General features: G+C 36.7%; 2 protein-coding genes across 4 annotated transcripts in view; one reads left to right on the top strand and one right to left on the bottom strand.

The window, feature by feature from the left end:
* Window positions 1–14,188, top strand: part of JAM3 (junctional adhesion molecule 3) — an 84,105-nt gene extending 69,917 nt beyond the window's left edge. Inside the window, exons 2-9 of the mRNA XM_074216280.1 lie at window positions 4,946–5,011; window positions 6,445–6,558; window positions 6,975–7,127; window positions 7,560–7,762; window positions 8,375–8,474; window positions 10,273–10,402; window positions 10,491–10,545; window positions 10,968–14,188. Coding sequence (XP_074072381.1) covers window positions 4,946–5,011; window positions 6,445–6,558; window positions 6,975–7,127; window positions 7,560–7,762; window positions 8,375–8,474; window positions 10,273–10,402; window positions 10,491–10,545; window positions 10,968–11,003 — 857 coding nt within the window. The 3' untranslated portion in view covers window positions 11,004–14,188. The remainder of the gene's footprint in view (window positions 1–4,945; window positions 5,012–6,444; window positions 6,559–6,974; window positions 7,128–7,559; window positions 7,763–8,374; window positions 8,475–10,272; window positions 10,403–10,490; window positions 10,546–10,967) is intronic.
* Window positions 10,303–17,920, bottom strand: part of NCAPD3 (non-SMC condensin II complex subunit D3) — a 97,475-nt gene continuing 89,857 nt past the window's right edge. For all 3 annotated transcript variants that reach the window (XM_074216276.1, XM_074216274.1, XM_074216275.1), the window contains exons 33-35: window positions 15,764–15,826; window positions 15,621–15,678; window positions 10,303–15,501 (exon numbers count right to left, since the gene is read on the bottom strand). In XM_074216276.1, the coding sequence (XP_074072377.1) occupies window positions 15,390–15,501; window positions 15,621–15,678; window positions 15,764–15,826 (233 nt within the window). In that variant the 3' untranslated portion in view covers window positions 10,303–15,389. The remainder of the gene's footprint in view (window positions 15,502–15,620; window positions 15,679–15,763; window positions 15,827–17,920) is intronic.

Here is a 17,920-nt window from a genome sequence, read left to right as displayed (position 1 = left end):
GGCTGGTGATTTTGCACAGCATTCCCTCACTCAAATCCAGTTCACACACTTGTCATGACATCACCTATCTGATGTCATGGCCTTTCTTTGAGAACGAAAGACAAACATCATCATTATCACTAGCAGAATACCCTTCATATGGTAAGCACTTAAATGCTTCTTCATTGATCTCTAAAATGACAATAATAATTTCACCTATTTCTGCTTCACTGGATTGTTTTTAAGTTCATGAGATTATATACATATGTATATCTACACACACACACACACACATATGAAATGCTTTGTAAACCTTAAAATGCCATGTAAAGTCAGCTTTTATTGTTATGAAGCCAGAAGACTAGGCAGCTGCAGCTTAAAGGAAGAATATTTTTCTTTGTTATAAAAGCATTAATGGAGTTGATTTTATGGTGAATCCAAGGGCAACAGGAAAAAGTCATTTCCTGGGACAAGTGACCATCTCAAATTTCTGTGCTTATGAGGAATGTTCACCATGAAAATAATGGCCATGTCTTATTTTTTAACATTCATTTCAGAGCATGAAACATTAGACTGTGAGCTTCTTGACTATGAAGACTTTTTTGCCTTTCCTTGTATCTCTAGTGCTTAGCACAGTGCCTGATTGTATAGGAGGTGCTTAAATAAATACTTTTAGACCTGACTTCTGGAGTATAAGGAGATAGGAAAAATTCTATTAAGAACTCAATAAGACTCTCCAAATTAAATCAGCACTTTATTTAACTTAGTAATTTCAGTGTATAAATATAAACGTAAAAGAAGATAATAAAAATGTTGGGTAATATGGCCCTGTAGTAAAAAATGAAAATTTGTAAACTTGACAGAAGTGTCCTATATATTGTGGATACTCTTTTCAAGAGAAGAATTAGGAGATACATGGGGGATGGTGAACACCAAAAAAGTCACAAAAAATGAATTGGTTATCAATGTGGGAATTCTGAATCTGCCATCTATGTATAGTCAGAATGTTAACCAAGAGCAAATGTAAAAATCAATAGCAATTTAGAGGAATAAAAAAATGTGTTTGAGATAAGTCCAACCATATATAGTTATATATATATATATATATATATATATATATATATACATATATATATGAAAGCTATTGATACTTAAAATAGGAAATGGATAACAAAACAGACATACTATAAGCATTTCCCTGAGGAAACTGAACCTGTGTAGCACATTCATCACCACAATAAGACCAGAGGAAACAAAATCAGAAAACATTTGATGATCATGCCAAACAGAGGAATGGCAACCAAGGACAATAATAACTTTGAACATAATGCCTTTATAAAATCATATAGAGTAGGATGATGGAAGATTATAATCAATGTCACTTCACAAAACTTTGAAACATAATGGAGGGAAGAATGAGCCTAAAAAAAGATTGGTGTGATACTCGAGTAAGCAGAATCATCATAAAGGCATTTAAGGATGAAATTATTACAAGTAGAAAATTTTAAAAGTTCTGTGAATTTTATAACAAACTATCTTCTTTAACAGTGACAGTGGGCTGACTTATTTGAGTTCTACAATCATAGTCCCCAGATCCACTGCATGAAGTAGACCAAAGAAAACAAAGATAAGAACAGCTGTCAAATTAGATAGACTAAGTATAGACATAGAAGTTCATGTTGGAGATGACACAGTTTTGAGAACATCAAGAACTGATTGTCAGAGTATCTGAAAGTAGCATGGAAACAAATACCAAATCTTTTCTTAGTAAAACAATAAATGACCAAGAAGCTATAAATGACTATGAACATATATGATTGCTTTTCTTATCTGCAAGACTTTTATAAGACTACATGCTTTGAGGGCATCCTTAATGAAAGTATGAGGAAAGAATAGACAGACTTTCATAAATTCCCCAATCTACATCTTTGTAGTCACATAACTTACTGAAAGAGGTAGATAATAGACTCCTTGTGTGTAGAATAGTTTTGGCATTTTATTTGGTTGAACAAAACACCACCCATATTAGAATCGTACATTTTACAGAATTTTCTTAACAGAATATTTAACTTTGTTCAATCACCCTTTGATCATTAAGGCATAAGAGAAGCACATGCTTGCCATATGGAAGAGGAAGACAGATCATTTTCATGTTCCTGCTTATGAATAACATTGTGCTGACTGCATTAAACTCCATAACATTTAGGAACCTCCTAAGTAAGATAATAATCATTCACAGGCATTCAACCTAACTAGTCACAGTAGAAATACCAAGTAGATGATGAGTTTGTGCATGCATGTACATAAATAGTTGAGTAGACCACCCAAAGTGCTGGTCTTCCATTAAGACAAATGTCTAGAGGCAAAATATAACAACTAAAAAAATGGGATTTCCTTACTGGCAGATTTTCATTGTAATGGCAGGAATAGCTAAGTGGTGCAGTGTCTAGAGTGCTGAGCCTGGTGTCAGGAAGATCTGAATTCAAAGCCAGCCTTGGACTGTGTAACTTAAGCTAGGTACTTAACCCTGTTTGCCTCAGTTTGCCCATCAGTGGACTCTAGTATCTTTGCCAAGGAAAAAACAGTCATAAAGAGTCAAACACAGATGAAAAAAAAACACTAAACCAAAGTGCTCACTAGATGGAGAATTGTGATTGTGCCTCCTTAGATTTTTTTTTCTGGTTCCAATTAATTTGCATGCTAAACCAGAGAAGATCTTGGGAATATTCCATTTTAAATTAATCTATGTCAGAGTACTTTGTATCTTCTCAGACCTAGTGATAAGAAAGGAATGACAATTTTAGCCTAAGGGCAGTCTACCTGCCTTTTATCATGGCTAGGATTAAAGAGTTATTATGGCACTTAGGTAAAGAGAGATTTTGGCCATTATACTTTGTAGTACAAGTTACCCTGAAGAGATTAGCCCAGAATCTGGAAGCAGCAGGCCAGGCCTAGAAGAGACTGTGTCACCTAGCACTGTCAGATTGATGGAGAAGCAAAAATGTATACTCAGCAGAGATGACACATTCCACCAGAGAAGCACAGAGAGTTAGAGGAACTTGAGGCACATCACCTGAGGATATAGGTAGACTGAAAAAAAAATGCATATTTGTGTATCCTCATCACATTTGTACCCTTTATGTGTCCCTCATATGTTAGCCTTAGGTATTCCTGCTCTATTCATTGATGGTAGAAACTTTTGTGAATGTAGGAGCCCTAGGTTTATGAAGGGAAATTGTTCTAAGATGGCTTTTATAACTTGCCTTCACCTTGATTGGTATCTACTGGCTGACAGTAGGAAAAAGTAAGCACACTGGTGGTAGTTCATGAGCTACAGTTTTGATTAGATGTGGATTCACAAAACATTTTGAAGCTGGAGTAAGTATTTCAGGGGCCAGCTGTCTTGAAAGGAGGTTACTTCATAAATATTTTGGAAAGACAGTTCATGTAGAATGAGCTAAGCCCAGAATTGAACAGGAAGGAAAAAAGTAATATGGATTGTATTTGAAAATTGCATAGTTCGGGGCGGCTAGGTGGCGCAGTGGATAGAGCATTGGTCTTGGAGTCAGGAGTACCTGGGTTCAAATCTGACCTTAGACACTAGCTGTGTGGCCTTGGGCAAGTTACTTAACCCCATTGCCTTGAAAAATCTAAAAAAAAAAGAAAAAGAAAATTGCATAGTTCTTTTAAAATATGCCAAACTTGACCTTGAAACAAAAGCTTATATTTTTATCAACAATCTCCTGGTGATGCTATATGATGGAGAGTCATAGAATACACCAGTTTCTGAAGAATTGAAACTGAAGAGCACTGAAGAAGCACTTGTGGAATGTGACTAATCAACCATCTATCAATGGAGTCATTGAAGGAAATCATATGAAAGATGTCATTATAGAAATGCTTGACCTTGTATCTGTTTAGCTGCCACACTCTAGAGTTACTCTGTTTTGCCACCTCCCATAGCTGAAATTAGCCTTTATTTTATCAACCCACAAGCTACTTCTACCATATAGTTATTTTCTTTCACTTGAATTAATTTAAAAAAAATTAAATTAAAATTTTTAATAGTGGTAGGAGGAGTGGGGTATAGGTATTATGAAAATGAAAAAAACTTTCTGAATTTGCAGTCATCTATTGATTGTATTTGATTACACTATTAGGTTTTATAGCTATTGTTCATCTAGCTTCCTTCTTGATTTTCTCATGAGCTAGTACCCTCTCCCTCATCCCTTCCCTCTCTCCTTCCCTTCCTCCTTATCCCTCCATCCCAATGTTTCCCTCTTATTTGTAATTCTCAGATATAGATCATATGTGGTGGTAGAATAGAAAAAACAAAAATTGACCCAGTATTTAGGCTGTAACCTGGAAGAAAAAAATTAGAGAAACATGGGCATTAGGAGGCTAAGAATCTTCTTTAGGTTTGCTGTACCATATTCTAGTCAGACCTAGGACTGAAGTATGAGAGAGGTGTGGGGGTAGGAAATAATAGTTAAAAAAAGATATTAGGCTAGAGAATATTACATTTCCAGAGATTTCACTTCTCATTGTAGTCCTTAAGCTCGTTTAATTGAATTTTTGTACTGGGACGTAAAAGATAAAGGGAAGATAAAGGGGATACCAAGATGTTTAGTGTTGTAGATGAGAAATGTTAAAGCTGTTTTTAATAATTTTGAGTTTGAGAAAAAATGGAGCTGGGGATCCTACAATCATCAAAGGAATGGCCTTAAAAAAGATTAAGATAAGAAATGAATTCTCAGGACTCTTCTTTCTCTTGGCTCCTTACAATGAAATGGTTCCAAGAGAAGGACATTTTGCATGCCTCAATAAAGTAGCTTTGATTTGGGAATAAATCCCTAACTAGCCTCTGGGGTTAACTATAGGTCCTATGGAAGCAAAAAACAAAAAGAGCTTTCTTTGTAGTTTGAACAATATATTGTCTCTGATTTCATTTTTCATGTCTATTTAGGTTGTCTTATTGAGGCTGTGAACTTGAAATCCAGCAACCAGAATCCAGTGGTACGGGAATTTGAAAGTAAGGAGATCTCTGTTGGGGATGTGCACCACCTACTGGTGGTGAACTGAGCTTGCAGTCGGGTCAGAACCAAAAACCTGGTTTTGGGATGAAATCTTCTGTGTTAAAGACCATTGCTGTCGTGGAGATGAAAAAACAATACTTAAGTCTAGGCCTGAGATCCAAGGATTTCAGTGGACCCTAAGCCCAGGATAAGTCAGTTAGTGTCATATGTCTGCCAAAGAAAGTTGATACGATGATATTAATGATGGCATTAATAGAATTTGAATGCATAGAACAAGAAATAATAGTCCTTGGACCAAAGAGATGACTTGTTAAGACTTCATCTGTAGTATTACATCTAATTCTCGATATCACATTTTAAAAGGTATCATTATCAAGCTAGAGGTGGTTAGGGTAATAAAAAAAAATAGAATGTAAGTTTCCTGAGAGCAGGAACCCTTTTGTAATTTTTGCCTTTATATTTCTGGTGCCCAGCACAAAGTTCAACAAGCATTTGCTATGTGTTTTGCATATATTAGTACTTAATAAATTACAGCAAAATCCAGAGGACTGAAATCATGTCATTTGAGAATTAGACAAAGAAACCAAGCATGAAAATAAATAAATAAATAAATAAAAATTAAAAAAAAAGAAACCAAGCATGATTATCTTAGCCAAAAGCCACCTTAGGATTAGGGAGGGAGGAGGGACATGATTAATATTTTTGAAGGACTGCCATGTAGAAGAGGGCTTGTTTTTTTTTTTCCTATTTGATCCTAAAGAGCAAAGGTAGGGTAGAAATTACAGGGAGGAAAATTTCATCTCAACATATGGAAAACTATCTCATAAATGCAATAGGAAGTAATTCCTTATTTCCAGCAAAAGGTGGGTGATACTTTTAGAGGGATTTTTGTAGATTACATGATTCATGAGTTGGCTAAAGATGATTAGATTAAATAGTTTCAGAGCTCTTTTCTGAGTCTTTGATATTGTAGACTGTATAGACTTTCTGAGAGGCCAAAATAAGGTGGGGAGCCCAGAAGCATGGAGAAGAAAATCATAGTGATATTCAGTTGTGATTTCCAATCCAGGCACAGCCTAACAGTTCAACAACAGCCTTTGCCTTAGTGTTTATCTGGTTATTGACAAATGGCCCCTTTGCCTAGGTTTTGTGCTTAGACCAGCAAAGAATGACATTTTCTATAAATGGGGTAGCCCTCTCTAGATAGCATGTTCTATGTAGCCTCCAGTCCTTGCCGAACATCTTTATTAGTTCTCTGGCTGAATTCCATCTTTTGCCCAAAGGCTTCTGGAGCTAAAAGATGGCTGATTTTGTAGCATCTGATGAAAGACCTCTCTTGGGCTAGAGAAATAGACTGTTTACAGGGCTTGTAGCACAGTGAAACTATAGTTTTATCAATTTTTTAGTTGATTTTTCTGTTTCTTTCTAGGTGTGGAACTGTCTTGCATCATTACAGACTCTCAAACAAATGATCCTAGGATTGAGTGGAAAAAAATTCAAGATGATCAAACAACCTATGTATTCTTTGACAATAAGATTCAGGGTATGGACTCTGTCCTCTTTGCCTACTTTCCTTGAGAAAGTCCTTTCATATGTTCCCTGTTTTCATGTTTTCTACCCAAACTTGCTTTTTTTAAAAATTGAGCCAATCAGCTCATATGTTACTTATCACCAAAATTTGTAATCTCAATTCTTTACTCCCCATTTTTTTGAGTTTTTTTCAGTTCCTTATTGTTCTCCCAAATTACACAAACTTACTCTTACTTTGACACTGAATAGATAAAAAGATGTTTTAAAAAATGTCTGAATTTAGTAAAAAGGAAGTAAATTGCCTCCTTCCCCCCCAGGCTGTCTCTAGTTTTGAAACTTTGTGTTAGTCATAAGTTTCAGGCCTAGGATTGGCCATCTGGGTGGCAGACATCACCTTGAAGAACCATATTCTGATCACCTTTTTCCCAGGGCACCTGGCAGGTCGGGCAGAGCTCTTGGGAAAAACTTCTCTGAAGATCCTGAATGTGACGCGGTCGGACACAGCCTCTTACCGCTGTGAAGTTGTAGCTCGAAATGACCAGAAAGAGATTGATGAGATTGTCATTGATCTCACAGTGCAAGGTATGGTTTCAGGGATGGCTCATCAAGCTACCTCATTCTGAACCTCCAGAGGAAGAGGGATCCTTGTCCACTTTGATTTCTTTTAATTGAGAGGCTAGTGCCACTTAGAGATAGCCTGCTACCTGTTGAGGGGAGGCCATATGTGAGGATTGGGACAGTATGGGACAGTTTAAGAGGTCACCTGAGAAGCAAATTAGAACTGCTACTTCTTTCCCCATAATATTTCTCTAGCACCAGGGAGCACGCTATCATAAGAAGAAACTTATGGTTATAGTTTGGGATAGAAGAAAGCAAGATTCTCAGGTGACATGACTATGGAGCAAGGATCACTTCTTTGGTTCTCATTTTGTTTTGGAGTTTGGTTTCTGTGGGATTCAATAAGAAAAGAATGGAGGATCTGGTTCTAACCACAATCCAATGTTCCTCTTACAGTGAAACCAGTGATTCCAATCTGTAGAGTGCCAAAGGCTGTACCTGTTGGCAAGTCAGCAACACTGCACTGTCAAGAGAATGAGGGCTATCCCCGGCCTCATTACAGGTGGTACCGAAATGATATTCCTTTGCCAACCGACTCCAAAGCTAATCCCAGGTTCCGAAACTCTTCATTTGTCTTGAACTCTGAAACTGGTACATTGGTAAGATGTTCTGATGCCCCTTGTGCAGGGCTGGGGGAAGGGTGGGGGCCAGGCTGGGAGAAGTAATTTGTGAGCTACCTTGCTTGAGGAAGAAAGGTAAGAGAAAAATCTAACAATCTCTAGCAGTCATTATGAGTCTGGGGGGAGATAAATGACTTAACAGCTGTCTTGTCATATCAAGATTTGGTTGTTTGTCATTATGTTTTAGAATACAAGAAGACGGTTGATCTATATGATGTCCAAATAATGAGCCAACATTATGATGTCTTCTACTGAACTGAGTACTGGAAGCCATCATTCTCAAAGAGCCCATTTATCTGAATAAAGTGATGAATTAGCTTCCCATTACTGAATGGTTCTAGGATATATTTCACTGTGACTGTTACTGTCAAAAAACTCATAGGAATGAGTGCTTTAGGGTCTTGGTAAGATGCTTTTCACTCCACTGCTGTCCAAGGGAAAAGCCAATCCCACTGAGAATATAATTATTTTGTAATTCTCTGGGTTTCCATAGACTTTTTTCTCCATATTCTGAGGTGGATGACCTGTTTACTTTGAGAAGTTTCCCCCTAAGAAATTCTGATTACCCTATTATTTTTTCTCCTGGAATAGGTTTTCAGTGCTGTACACAAGGATGACACAGGCCAGTACTACTGTATAGCTACCAATGAAGCTGGCTCTGCCAACTGTGAAGAGCAGGAGATGGAAGTCTGTGAGTGCACCTGCTACTGATATAGGAAATGTTTCAACCAGAAAGGGAGGAAGGATAAGAAAATGCTGAAGGTCAAACCCTGGTTTCAGGAGATATCAACAGTTAAACTATCTTTTGCTTCTGGGTCGAGCCTTTCAGAAGTTAGTTATGAGAAAAATCAAATTGATTCTGTTCTATATCACTACTGATATTTTTAATATAAATGCCTACATCATGTTTCTTTGACTTTGAATTAAGTCTGTACGTTTATAGGTTCAGTTCAGTTTTCCTCTGAGTTATGTTTAAAAGTTAATTTCTTATAAATTTCTTTAATTAAAAGAAACCTGTTATCTCAAACACTTAGAGGAAATCAGTTATTTCTGTACCATTAGTTATTCTTGCAGTTATTCTTAATCAAAATTTCCTATTGAAAAGATGGAAAGAGAGGCTGCTCCTAGCCTCAAATTCCTGATTTCCAGCTAGTCATATTGTTTTGCACACCTATGGATGCTTCTGACCTTGTAACCAATCGTATTATCTTCCCTATGATACCTTCTATTTTTTAGATTCTTTTTGTCTATAAAATTGATCTGTCAGTCCGCATTCTAGGGGTCTTAGCTTACTGAGGAGGCTGAGATACTATTTATTAGCAGTTTTGCATTTTGCTAATAAATTAACCATGTGAGCTTGTGTCTCAGTTTACCTTAATTTCAGGCATGACAAAGCCTACCCATGATTAACCTGAGTACTTGTACTCTGAGGAGGGAAAAATAAGAAAGTTCTGAGAAACAAATGCCTAGAAAAATTGTGTGTCCTTGCAATATGTTATCTTCTAGAAATAGACTTAAGAGAATTCTAGCATTAGAAATATGACTAATCATAACTTCTGACAGTGAGTTTAATACTGCTTTTCTCTAGTGGGCTGATCAAATCACTAAAACATACGGTTGTGTGGGCCCTCCTGAGAGTATCTAGATCTAACTATTTCTCAGGGACTGAGTCACAACTTTCAAATTAACCCTAATGATTTTAGCCTACCTCCAGGGTGAGCATTTTCATAGGTTGGGCTTTGATATATTTTTTCAGGTGCTTTCATTTGCACAAAAGAAGCAAGGACTGGTCAGTGGGATCTCAGAAGAGAGACTCATTTCTCATTCCCTCCCCAGCTCTCTTCCCCCCCCCCCAAACATACTAAGACCCCAAGGGAGTATTACAACATATTCTTTTTCCAGGTTCAGTAAAGAGATAAGGATTCAAGCAACACAGAATACAACACAGAAAATCCCAATTAAGGAAATTTTGAGGCACAGAATGCAACTCTTTCCCCTAATGTTGTCTTTTGTTTTACACTAATAAGTCCTATTTATCCCTTTGTGACCCAATATCATTTTAGTATACAGCTGATCAACTAAAGTCAGGCTTTGGCTCCTGAAGGGAGGTCCTGAGAGTCAGAAATTTTTCCTTCTGAATTCTGGCTCCTAATTCTGCCTTCAGATTATCCACTATATCTATCAGTGGTATCCTCAGGATTTCATTCCTAAAAAGATTTCAATTTTTTTTTTTATAAATTCCAACCCCCTTCTCATCTAGTAATAAGCAAGTTATAATTTCACTATTTGAACAAGAAAGAAACTAATGTCACTGTATCATCTATAAATGGTGAAATTAGAGGTCCTTGGAAATCTGTGAGAATCAGGCAGTTATTTTAATTGACAAGATCTAATGTCTTTTAAATCTGAATTGACTGGCTTGGGTGAGTAGTGGTGATTGGCAGTGGGACGAGATTGTCCGGATCATCTGTTTCTCTCCTCTTTTCCAGATGACCTTAACATTGGCGGGATCATTGGAGGGGTTTTGGTCGTCCTAGCTGTCCTAGTCCTAATAACTCTGGGTATCTGCTGTGCTTACAGACGTGGTTATTTCATCAACAACAAACAGAATGGAGAAAGGTGAGCTTGGCTTAAAAATTAAAGGTCTAAGTGAATACACGAGAAATTGGGATTGTTTATTTAACTAACCTCTTTTCCTTCTTCACAGCTTCAAGAATCCAGGGAAACCTGATAGAGTTAACTATATACGGACAGATGATGAGGTAAGGAACCTGAAAAATGCATCTAGGATTCATTTCCTTGCCATAAAAGCAATGGGACCCAGAATCTTATAACCTAGAGATTCTAGGTAGACCTAAGAACTTAATCAATAAAGAAATTGTTCTTCCCTATTTGAAAACCCAGTTAATGCTGTGGGGAGAACCTTAGCTTCAAACCAAGAACCCAGAATTCCCCACCTCCTCTCACATAAAACCAACCCCACTTTGACAATGCCCTTCCTTTCTTGCCATCAGTACTTTTATATCTTACTTAATGTTCAATCTCTTAAGGAAAATGTTTTCTTTGCAATTGGGTTTGGTCCCTTTTTCCTCTTCTTGCCCCAGTCTTCCATTATCATTAATTCTGGGAGGTTTCGGGATAGTTGCATTTGGCTGTATTCTAACTTCTTATATTGACTTTGCAGGGGGACTTCAGACATAAGTCATCCTTTGTGATCTGAAATCTGACGTCTAGCAGAGAACACATGCAAATACCTCTGTTAAAAACTCTGATCAAGAGCAAACTATGAGCAAAGTGCACTTGGAAAGAGTTAAGACCCTTGTACAAAACTTGTTTTTCCCCTTGCCAAAGTTGACAATGAATTGTCCCCAAGGATGGGGGATGGTAACACGGTGAAGACTGAATTTGTTCATTGGGCTGATTATCAAGTAGGAATAGGCCTAGTCCTCTGCCTTCCAGGGTAGAATACCATAAAAGTATCTTCCAAACTTGAGTTTTTTCCATGCCTGCAGCTCAGGAGGGAGTTTGTTAAAGGTTAGACTTTGTGAGCTGTGGTACTAATTAACTTCTCAGCAGTCATTACCTGCCTTTTAAACAGTGTGTGTTTTAAACAGCTGCATAGGACCTTAGGAACACAAATTAAGATTTGACTCACCTTGCAGGTGTGAACTTGGAAATTTTGCTGAATCTATAAAGCTGAGGCCTTTTAAGCATCTAACCTATTTTTAAATTGACCAGCCATACAGGCAATATTGTGCAATTCTTTTTTAAAACCTTTTAAAAATCAATGAATAGTATCAGTCTAGGAAAACTGTTTTGTTTCAGCATCATATATATAAAAAACCCCAACCAAAATAAAAAAGATTGGTTGTGGGTCTTACCTCTTATCTGAAGAAGAAGAAAGGCTTGCCCATGGTGGGTTTCATTATTTAAGGAAACATTTTGAAAAGCAAAACACTCATCTTGGGCTAGGTTTGAAATGGTACTGAAAGTTTCTGCTTTTCTATGGATCTTGTTTATTTTGTAGGATTCTGCATTCTAAATTTTTGCAAAAGATGTATTTTGATTACTTCAAAGAATGACATTTTTTTATTTAAATTGTAAATATGTTTTCACAACAGTATTAACATTTTTTAAAAAAGCAAACACGTTAAGCACTTCAAATCATAACAGTGTTATTAACACTGAGAATGCCAGCATTTATAAGTACCTGTACTCAAGAGTCTTACAGGCTCATAAAGGAGCCTTATTTCATTCAGACAGGCAGCATTTCCCACAGGAAGGCTTGTGAATCATACCTTGGACATTACTCAGGTATCATTTTCCAAAATTCCATTTAGAAGCAAAGATACTTCTGTAACCTTTATAACTGAAAAAGACATGTTTTACATATACCCTTGAGTAGTATCTGAAAACTGCCCTTCTCCTTCAGATCACTACTAGGCAGATGTATTTGAAGACCACCCAGAAGTTCTAATTCACTTATCTACTTAAGGGAGTAATTCATATGACTATGAAATTGGATCAGAACAGATGTGTTTTCTATGCAATATCCTTGATCAGACAACCTCAGCCTTTAGGTCTCATCTTGTTTAGACTGTCAACCCTGGATGGTCCATAAAGCAAAGCAGGGGCTGTTTTTTTTTTTTAATTATTTTTCATGGCAATGGGGTTAAGTGGCTTGCCCAAGGCCACATGGCTAGGTAATTACTAAGTGTCTGAGGTAGGATTTGAACCCAGGTAATCCTGACTCCAAGGCTGGTGCTCTATCCACTGCACCACCTAGCCACCCCAGGGGCTCTGTTTTTAAAACTAGTTTTAATTATTTGTTTCACATGACTGTACTCAACACTAAGGGTGATTTTAGAAATGAAACCTATCAACTGTGATAAAATTTTTTAAAATTTCCATTATTACTCTGCTATAAAGCAGCCAGACACTGTAGGCTGTCTGACTCACTTATCAATAAACCATGATGTGGTGGCAGCTACCCCAGTCTTTTGAAGAATATTAGATTGTATAAGCAGTGTGAAAAACCTAACAGTGAGGAAAGTAAAATGTCTGAATCAAAAGCATTTTTCTAATTTTGATTTTAAACTTTGATCTCCCCGAGTTCCTGCTCACTTTTGGGAGCTTTAGAAAGAACATTCAGTAGTCCTTGTTCTTCAAAAGTAGGTGTTCTTAGCCTCAAAGACACTGCTATGTCAGATTCATGGAGTGAAGAGGTTTGATGCAAGAAGCTTCTCAAAAAAAGCCCCTCTGATTCAGTGATGTGCTTAAAGGATATTCTTCCTGTAGCAGAATGTAGCCTTCTTGTGATTAAATTTCAGTTGAATTGTCTTAACTTTTATGCTTTGACAGTATTTTGGTTGCATACTTGTAAATATTGGAATTTAAAACTTTTTGCAGTTTATAAAAAATATTCTGCCTTGGGATTTTTCACTAAATGTTAGTTTTCAGTGGGCAACTGTATAGCTATGGCTTCAGCACCTACTGTTTATTGCATCTGTATTTTAAATGTTTAGAACTAGGACTATCCTCAAGGATAGTGCAGATTCCAATCTCCCCCTTCTCTAGACTAGATGGGGAATAATGCCTTGACCTTTTCCTTGGGTTGTCATAGTGATAAGACAGCTGTATTGTCTCTAGTTTTATATACTAAAGTCTTCCCATCCTAACCTATGTTCAACCATGGACAGCATAAAAGAATAGAGAAATGTGAAATCTAGAAGACTTTTGCTGCAAAAAGATTTAAAAAAAAGGAAAATTAAAATGCTCTTCTTTTTAATTGGAAGATGAAATTCACATATTTTTAAGATGTGAAATGATGCTAAGAGGATTCAAGAATTCTATCCAAGGCAGTTTTTCTGGTCTTTGGTATGGATATCACTGCACATAAATGTTAATAGATTTGTACTAATACATATAATTTGATACTTCTGTAAGACATCATTTATAAACTTTTTTTCTAAGGAAAAAATCACAACCCCCAGCATCTTTATTTAAAGAAACATTTTCCTTCTTTTTTCACTTAGCTAGTTTGTTGGGGAAAAGTAGGCAGGAAAGTCAATGTGAGACCAAAATCACTTGACTGGCCCTAGAACAGAGGCCATAATCCCTACTCAGCCTACAAGAGGATCAATGCCTATACTGTAGATACATTAAATAGTTCACCAAAGAGCAACACTGTGAGGCATACTCTATTAATGGCATTCATTTTTGTCTTACCAGTTAATATAACTTAGTTATATTATATATGGGGGAGAGGAGAAACACAGGATGACATTTCATTCCTCAAACCCACCTGGCTATGTGTATTAAAAACACATGCACACAGAAACCCTAAGACCTAACCCTGTACATTTCACTGCTGTAATACTGAGATTAAATCTTGGAAACCACTGAGTTTGTTGTCATTCTTGTCAATTCTCCTTCATGGCTGCTAAAATCAGCCCTTTAGGTAAAGCAACAAATGTGAATGGTCATATTACATAAATTATGTTCATCTAATATTAATACCATTAGCAGATGAAATTAAGTCTGTGGTTCAGACTTTCATCAGAGTGGCAGTAAGACAACCCAGTCTCCATGTAGGTTTTTTTTTTTTTGGCAAGACAAACGGGGTTAAGTGGCTTGCCCAAGGCCACACAGCTAGGTAATTATTAAGTGTCTGAGACCAGATCTGAGCCCAGGTACTCCTGATTCCAGGGCCAGTGCTCTTTATCCACTACGCCACCTAGCCACCCACCATGTAGTTTCTCTAAGCAGTTGTTTTAAGTAGGTGGAAATGAAGAATTCAAATAGTTAGATAATGAGAATATTTACCTGTTGGAATAGTCATAAGACAAATTCACTTTGTTGTGAAACAGAGTGAAACAAACTGGAACATAACATGAAAAATGTTTTTTTCTTTAAAATGAAAGATTTGACTTTGTTCTCAGAAAACCTTTTACATAAAATTAAAATCGTTAAAAGTAAAAGTGGTATTTCCAAAAAAAAGTAATTTTCTAATTTTCTATTTTAAAGAATTAAAAGTTGTATTTACACTTTATTTTATATTTTTTAAAAAATCTATACATTGCTCTAAAGGTAGTTACAGATATGAAAAAATACATCTAATTTCATGAAAATACATACTACAAGGAAAAACAGCATCCACTAATAAAGGCTTGATTTATATCAGGAGAAGCTATGAATCATGTTCAGTTGAGGTACTCCCCAACTAAAATATAACTTAGCCAAGGTGTCCTTAATACTTTCAAATGTAATAAAGGCATAATATTAAAACTTCAGTTTCTTTAATTCTGACAAAAGCAATAAATTTATCTGCCTTTTTATATTTTGTAACTTTAACATATTGTATATATGATGCTTTTTTTGCTAAAAGCTTGAGTAAACAGACCTAAATGTGGTAAAGCAAACTTTATATGTGGAAGAATAGAGGGAATCTGGAGGAAGATCTGTTGAATTCACACTTAAAGACCATAATCAGATACCCTGTGTGGGAGGGAATACATTTTGTTTTCCACATGATTTGCTTATGCACATCATTAAAAAAAATTTAAGTGTTGTTTTCTTCCAGGGTTACACCCTGGGATGGACTATTTCAGTTGGCTGCTTTCAAGGGGGTCTTTCTCAGGGACTTCCTCCTGCTGGTATCCAGACTGTCTTTACTCCTGGCTGGAGACTTGACATTCCATTGACGAGGCTGTGGGGCCCTGGGGGGGGGGATAAAAATACTACGTCATTCTAGAACTAAAATGAAATGAATTTTTAAAAATATCTATTGCAGTCATTCCACCCCCCAAATCATTTATCATCTAGGAATTAAACTTACTTATCAGGCAATGACAAACACAAAATATCATTTCCTTGACCCTGGAATCCAGATTTCTCTGAAATGGAATTAGACAAGTTCAGTATCCCTTAATATTCTAAAAATGTCTGAGTAATCAAAGGAGAATCATAAAGAGAACTTACCTTTGACTGAAGATGGTGATATATAACTAACCCCTGCTCCAAAGGTAACATCATTAATAGTTTCTAGAAAAAATAAAAAAAATGCTCTAATCAACAAAAGTTGGTTATAGCTAAAGCAGAGAAAGAGAGAATGCTTTTTTTTTTTTTTTTAGTTTTTGCAAGGCAATGGGTTTAAGTGGCTTGGCCAAGGCCACACAGGTAATTAGTAAGTGTCTGAGGTCGAATTTGAACTCGGGTACTCCTGACTCCAGGGCCAGTGCTCTACCCACTTGCGCCACCTAGCCACCCCGAGAGAGTGCTTCTAAGAGAAAAAATGAGTATGTACATATTTCTATAATCCTAAGCATGTCTGGCTTTAAGAATAAGTGCAGATATACATCAGGCCAATCAGTAAATGCTAGTTATTACTCAAGTCAACAAATATGGTAGAGATTAGCAAAACTATATAAAGTAAACTAAACTATTGTTTCTCCAAAATCTTTATGAAATGTTTTCATGAACATCTTTCTCCTCCCTAGACTTTCTCAAAGGTGATAGATGACTATGCCTAATTTATACTCTTAAAAACCCTCTAGGGGTGGCTAGGTGGTGCAGTGGATAGAGCACAGGCCCTGGAGTCAGGAGTACCCGAGTTCAATTCCGGCCTCATTCACTTATTACCTAGTTGTGTGGCTGTGGGCAAGCCACTTAAACCCCATTGCCTTGCAAAAACCTTAAAAAAAACAAACCTCTATTTTTCTACTCTAACATACATTCATGAAGGTACTCAAGCTATGTTAATTGATAATGCTGGCAATTTTCATTTTTCATGACTAACATTTGAATTCAGTCCTTGAAGAGTCTAGCGAAATGAGGGTAAGGATGATATTAGAAATTATATATGACTTGGAACCTATACTTTGCAAGGTAATAAATCTTCAACTTTCACAAGACTCATTTTGTGATCTCCAGTGTACCTAGTGTTTGAAATCAAAGGCAATAACCATCTTTGCTTCTTGGATTTAAGCAAGGGGGAGATGCTTTAAAAAGCCTCCAAAAATTTTTATCTCAATCTTAGTGGTTCTGGAAATGTTTCCTTTTCATTTAGAAAACCAGCTTTTGTTCACATTGAGTACCACTGAAGCATTAGAATAGTTTGAGAGGACACAGAACTATTCAAATTTAGAGTCTTTTATCCCTCACATAACATCATAAGGTCATTGGAAGAATTTACATTTGTAAGAGATGATTCACCTAATGATTCTCCTGGAAAAAATGTCTGTGGAGACCTATCTCTTAGGCTCCTTTTCCAGCTCTAAGAGTGATCCCCCCCAGAAATGTTATCATCAGGAAAGAAGCATTCAAGATAAGAAAGGAAAAAAATGCATCTGATTTGGTGACACCTGAGAGCTCCATCTTCAATGTGACGACTGCTCCATACAAACGAAATAAAGCAATTCTATTACAAAGTGCCAGCCTTTACTGCTAAAGAACACATGCTGCTAGGAAACCAACCAGGAACTGAAATCTGGGACTCCTGGGGATTATCATACTAAAAGGAGATACATTCTCCCAGTTTCCTCAGCATATGGTACCTAATTGCGGAAATAGAAGCACTCTGTGCCCTGAGCCAGAAACACACAGATGAAGAAAAAACAGAGGAACTTTCTGCATATATAATATAGCACACCTGTTCAATATATTGGAACCCAAAATTACTCATTGCTTTTAATGACAAGATCTTCATGACTAAAACTAGAGACGCTGTGGTTTGTCATCTGGGTGTAGGAGAGTGCTGACTTTTTTTTAAAGATGAGCCTGTAAGTAGACCTTGGCTTTAATAACCATAATAATTAGCATTTACATAGCACTGTGCACCAAGCACTGAGCTAAGTTTTATAGATAGCTCATTTGACTGTCACAACAACCAAGAGGTAGATACTACTACTATTCCCATTTTACAGATGAAGAAACTGAGGCAAACAATGTTAAATGACTTGTCCAAGGTCACACATCCAATAAATGTTTGAGCTCAGGTCCTCGTGATTCCAGTTCCCAGCATTCTATCCACTCTGCCACCTAGCTGTCTGAGGTATGAAAATATGGAGGAATTATCAAGAATGAAATTATTAAGTTACATGTCTTGGAGCAGGGACTGTAGGTATCTTGGTGCTGTGG

Source organism: Macrotis lagotis, chromosome 1, assembly GCF_037893015.1.
Source record: "Macrotis lagotis isolate mMagLag1 chromosome 1, bilby.v1.9.chrom.fasta, whole genome shotgun sequence".
Taxonomy (NCBI): Eukaryota; Metazoa; Chordata; class Mammalia; order Peramelemorphia; family Peramelidae; genus Macrotis; species Macrotis lagotis.
Note: the sequence above shows the minus strand (reverse complement) of the source record. Positions and strands in the feature narration are given on the sequence as shown.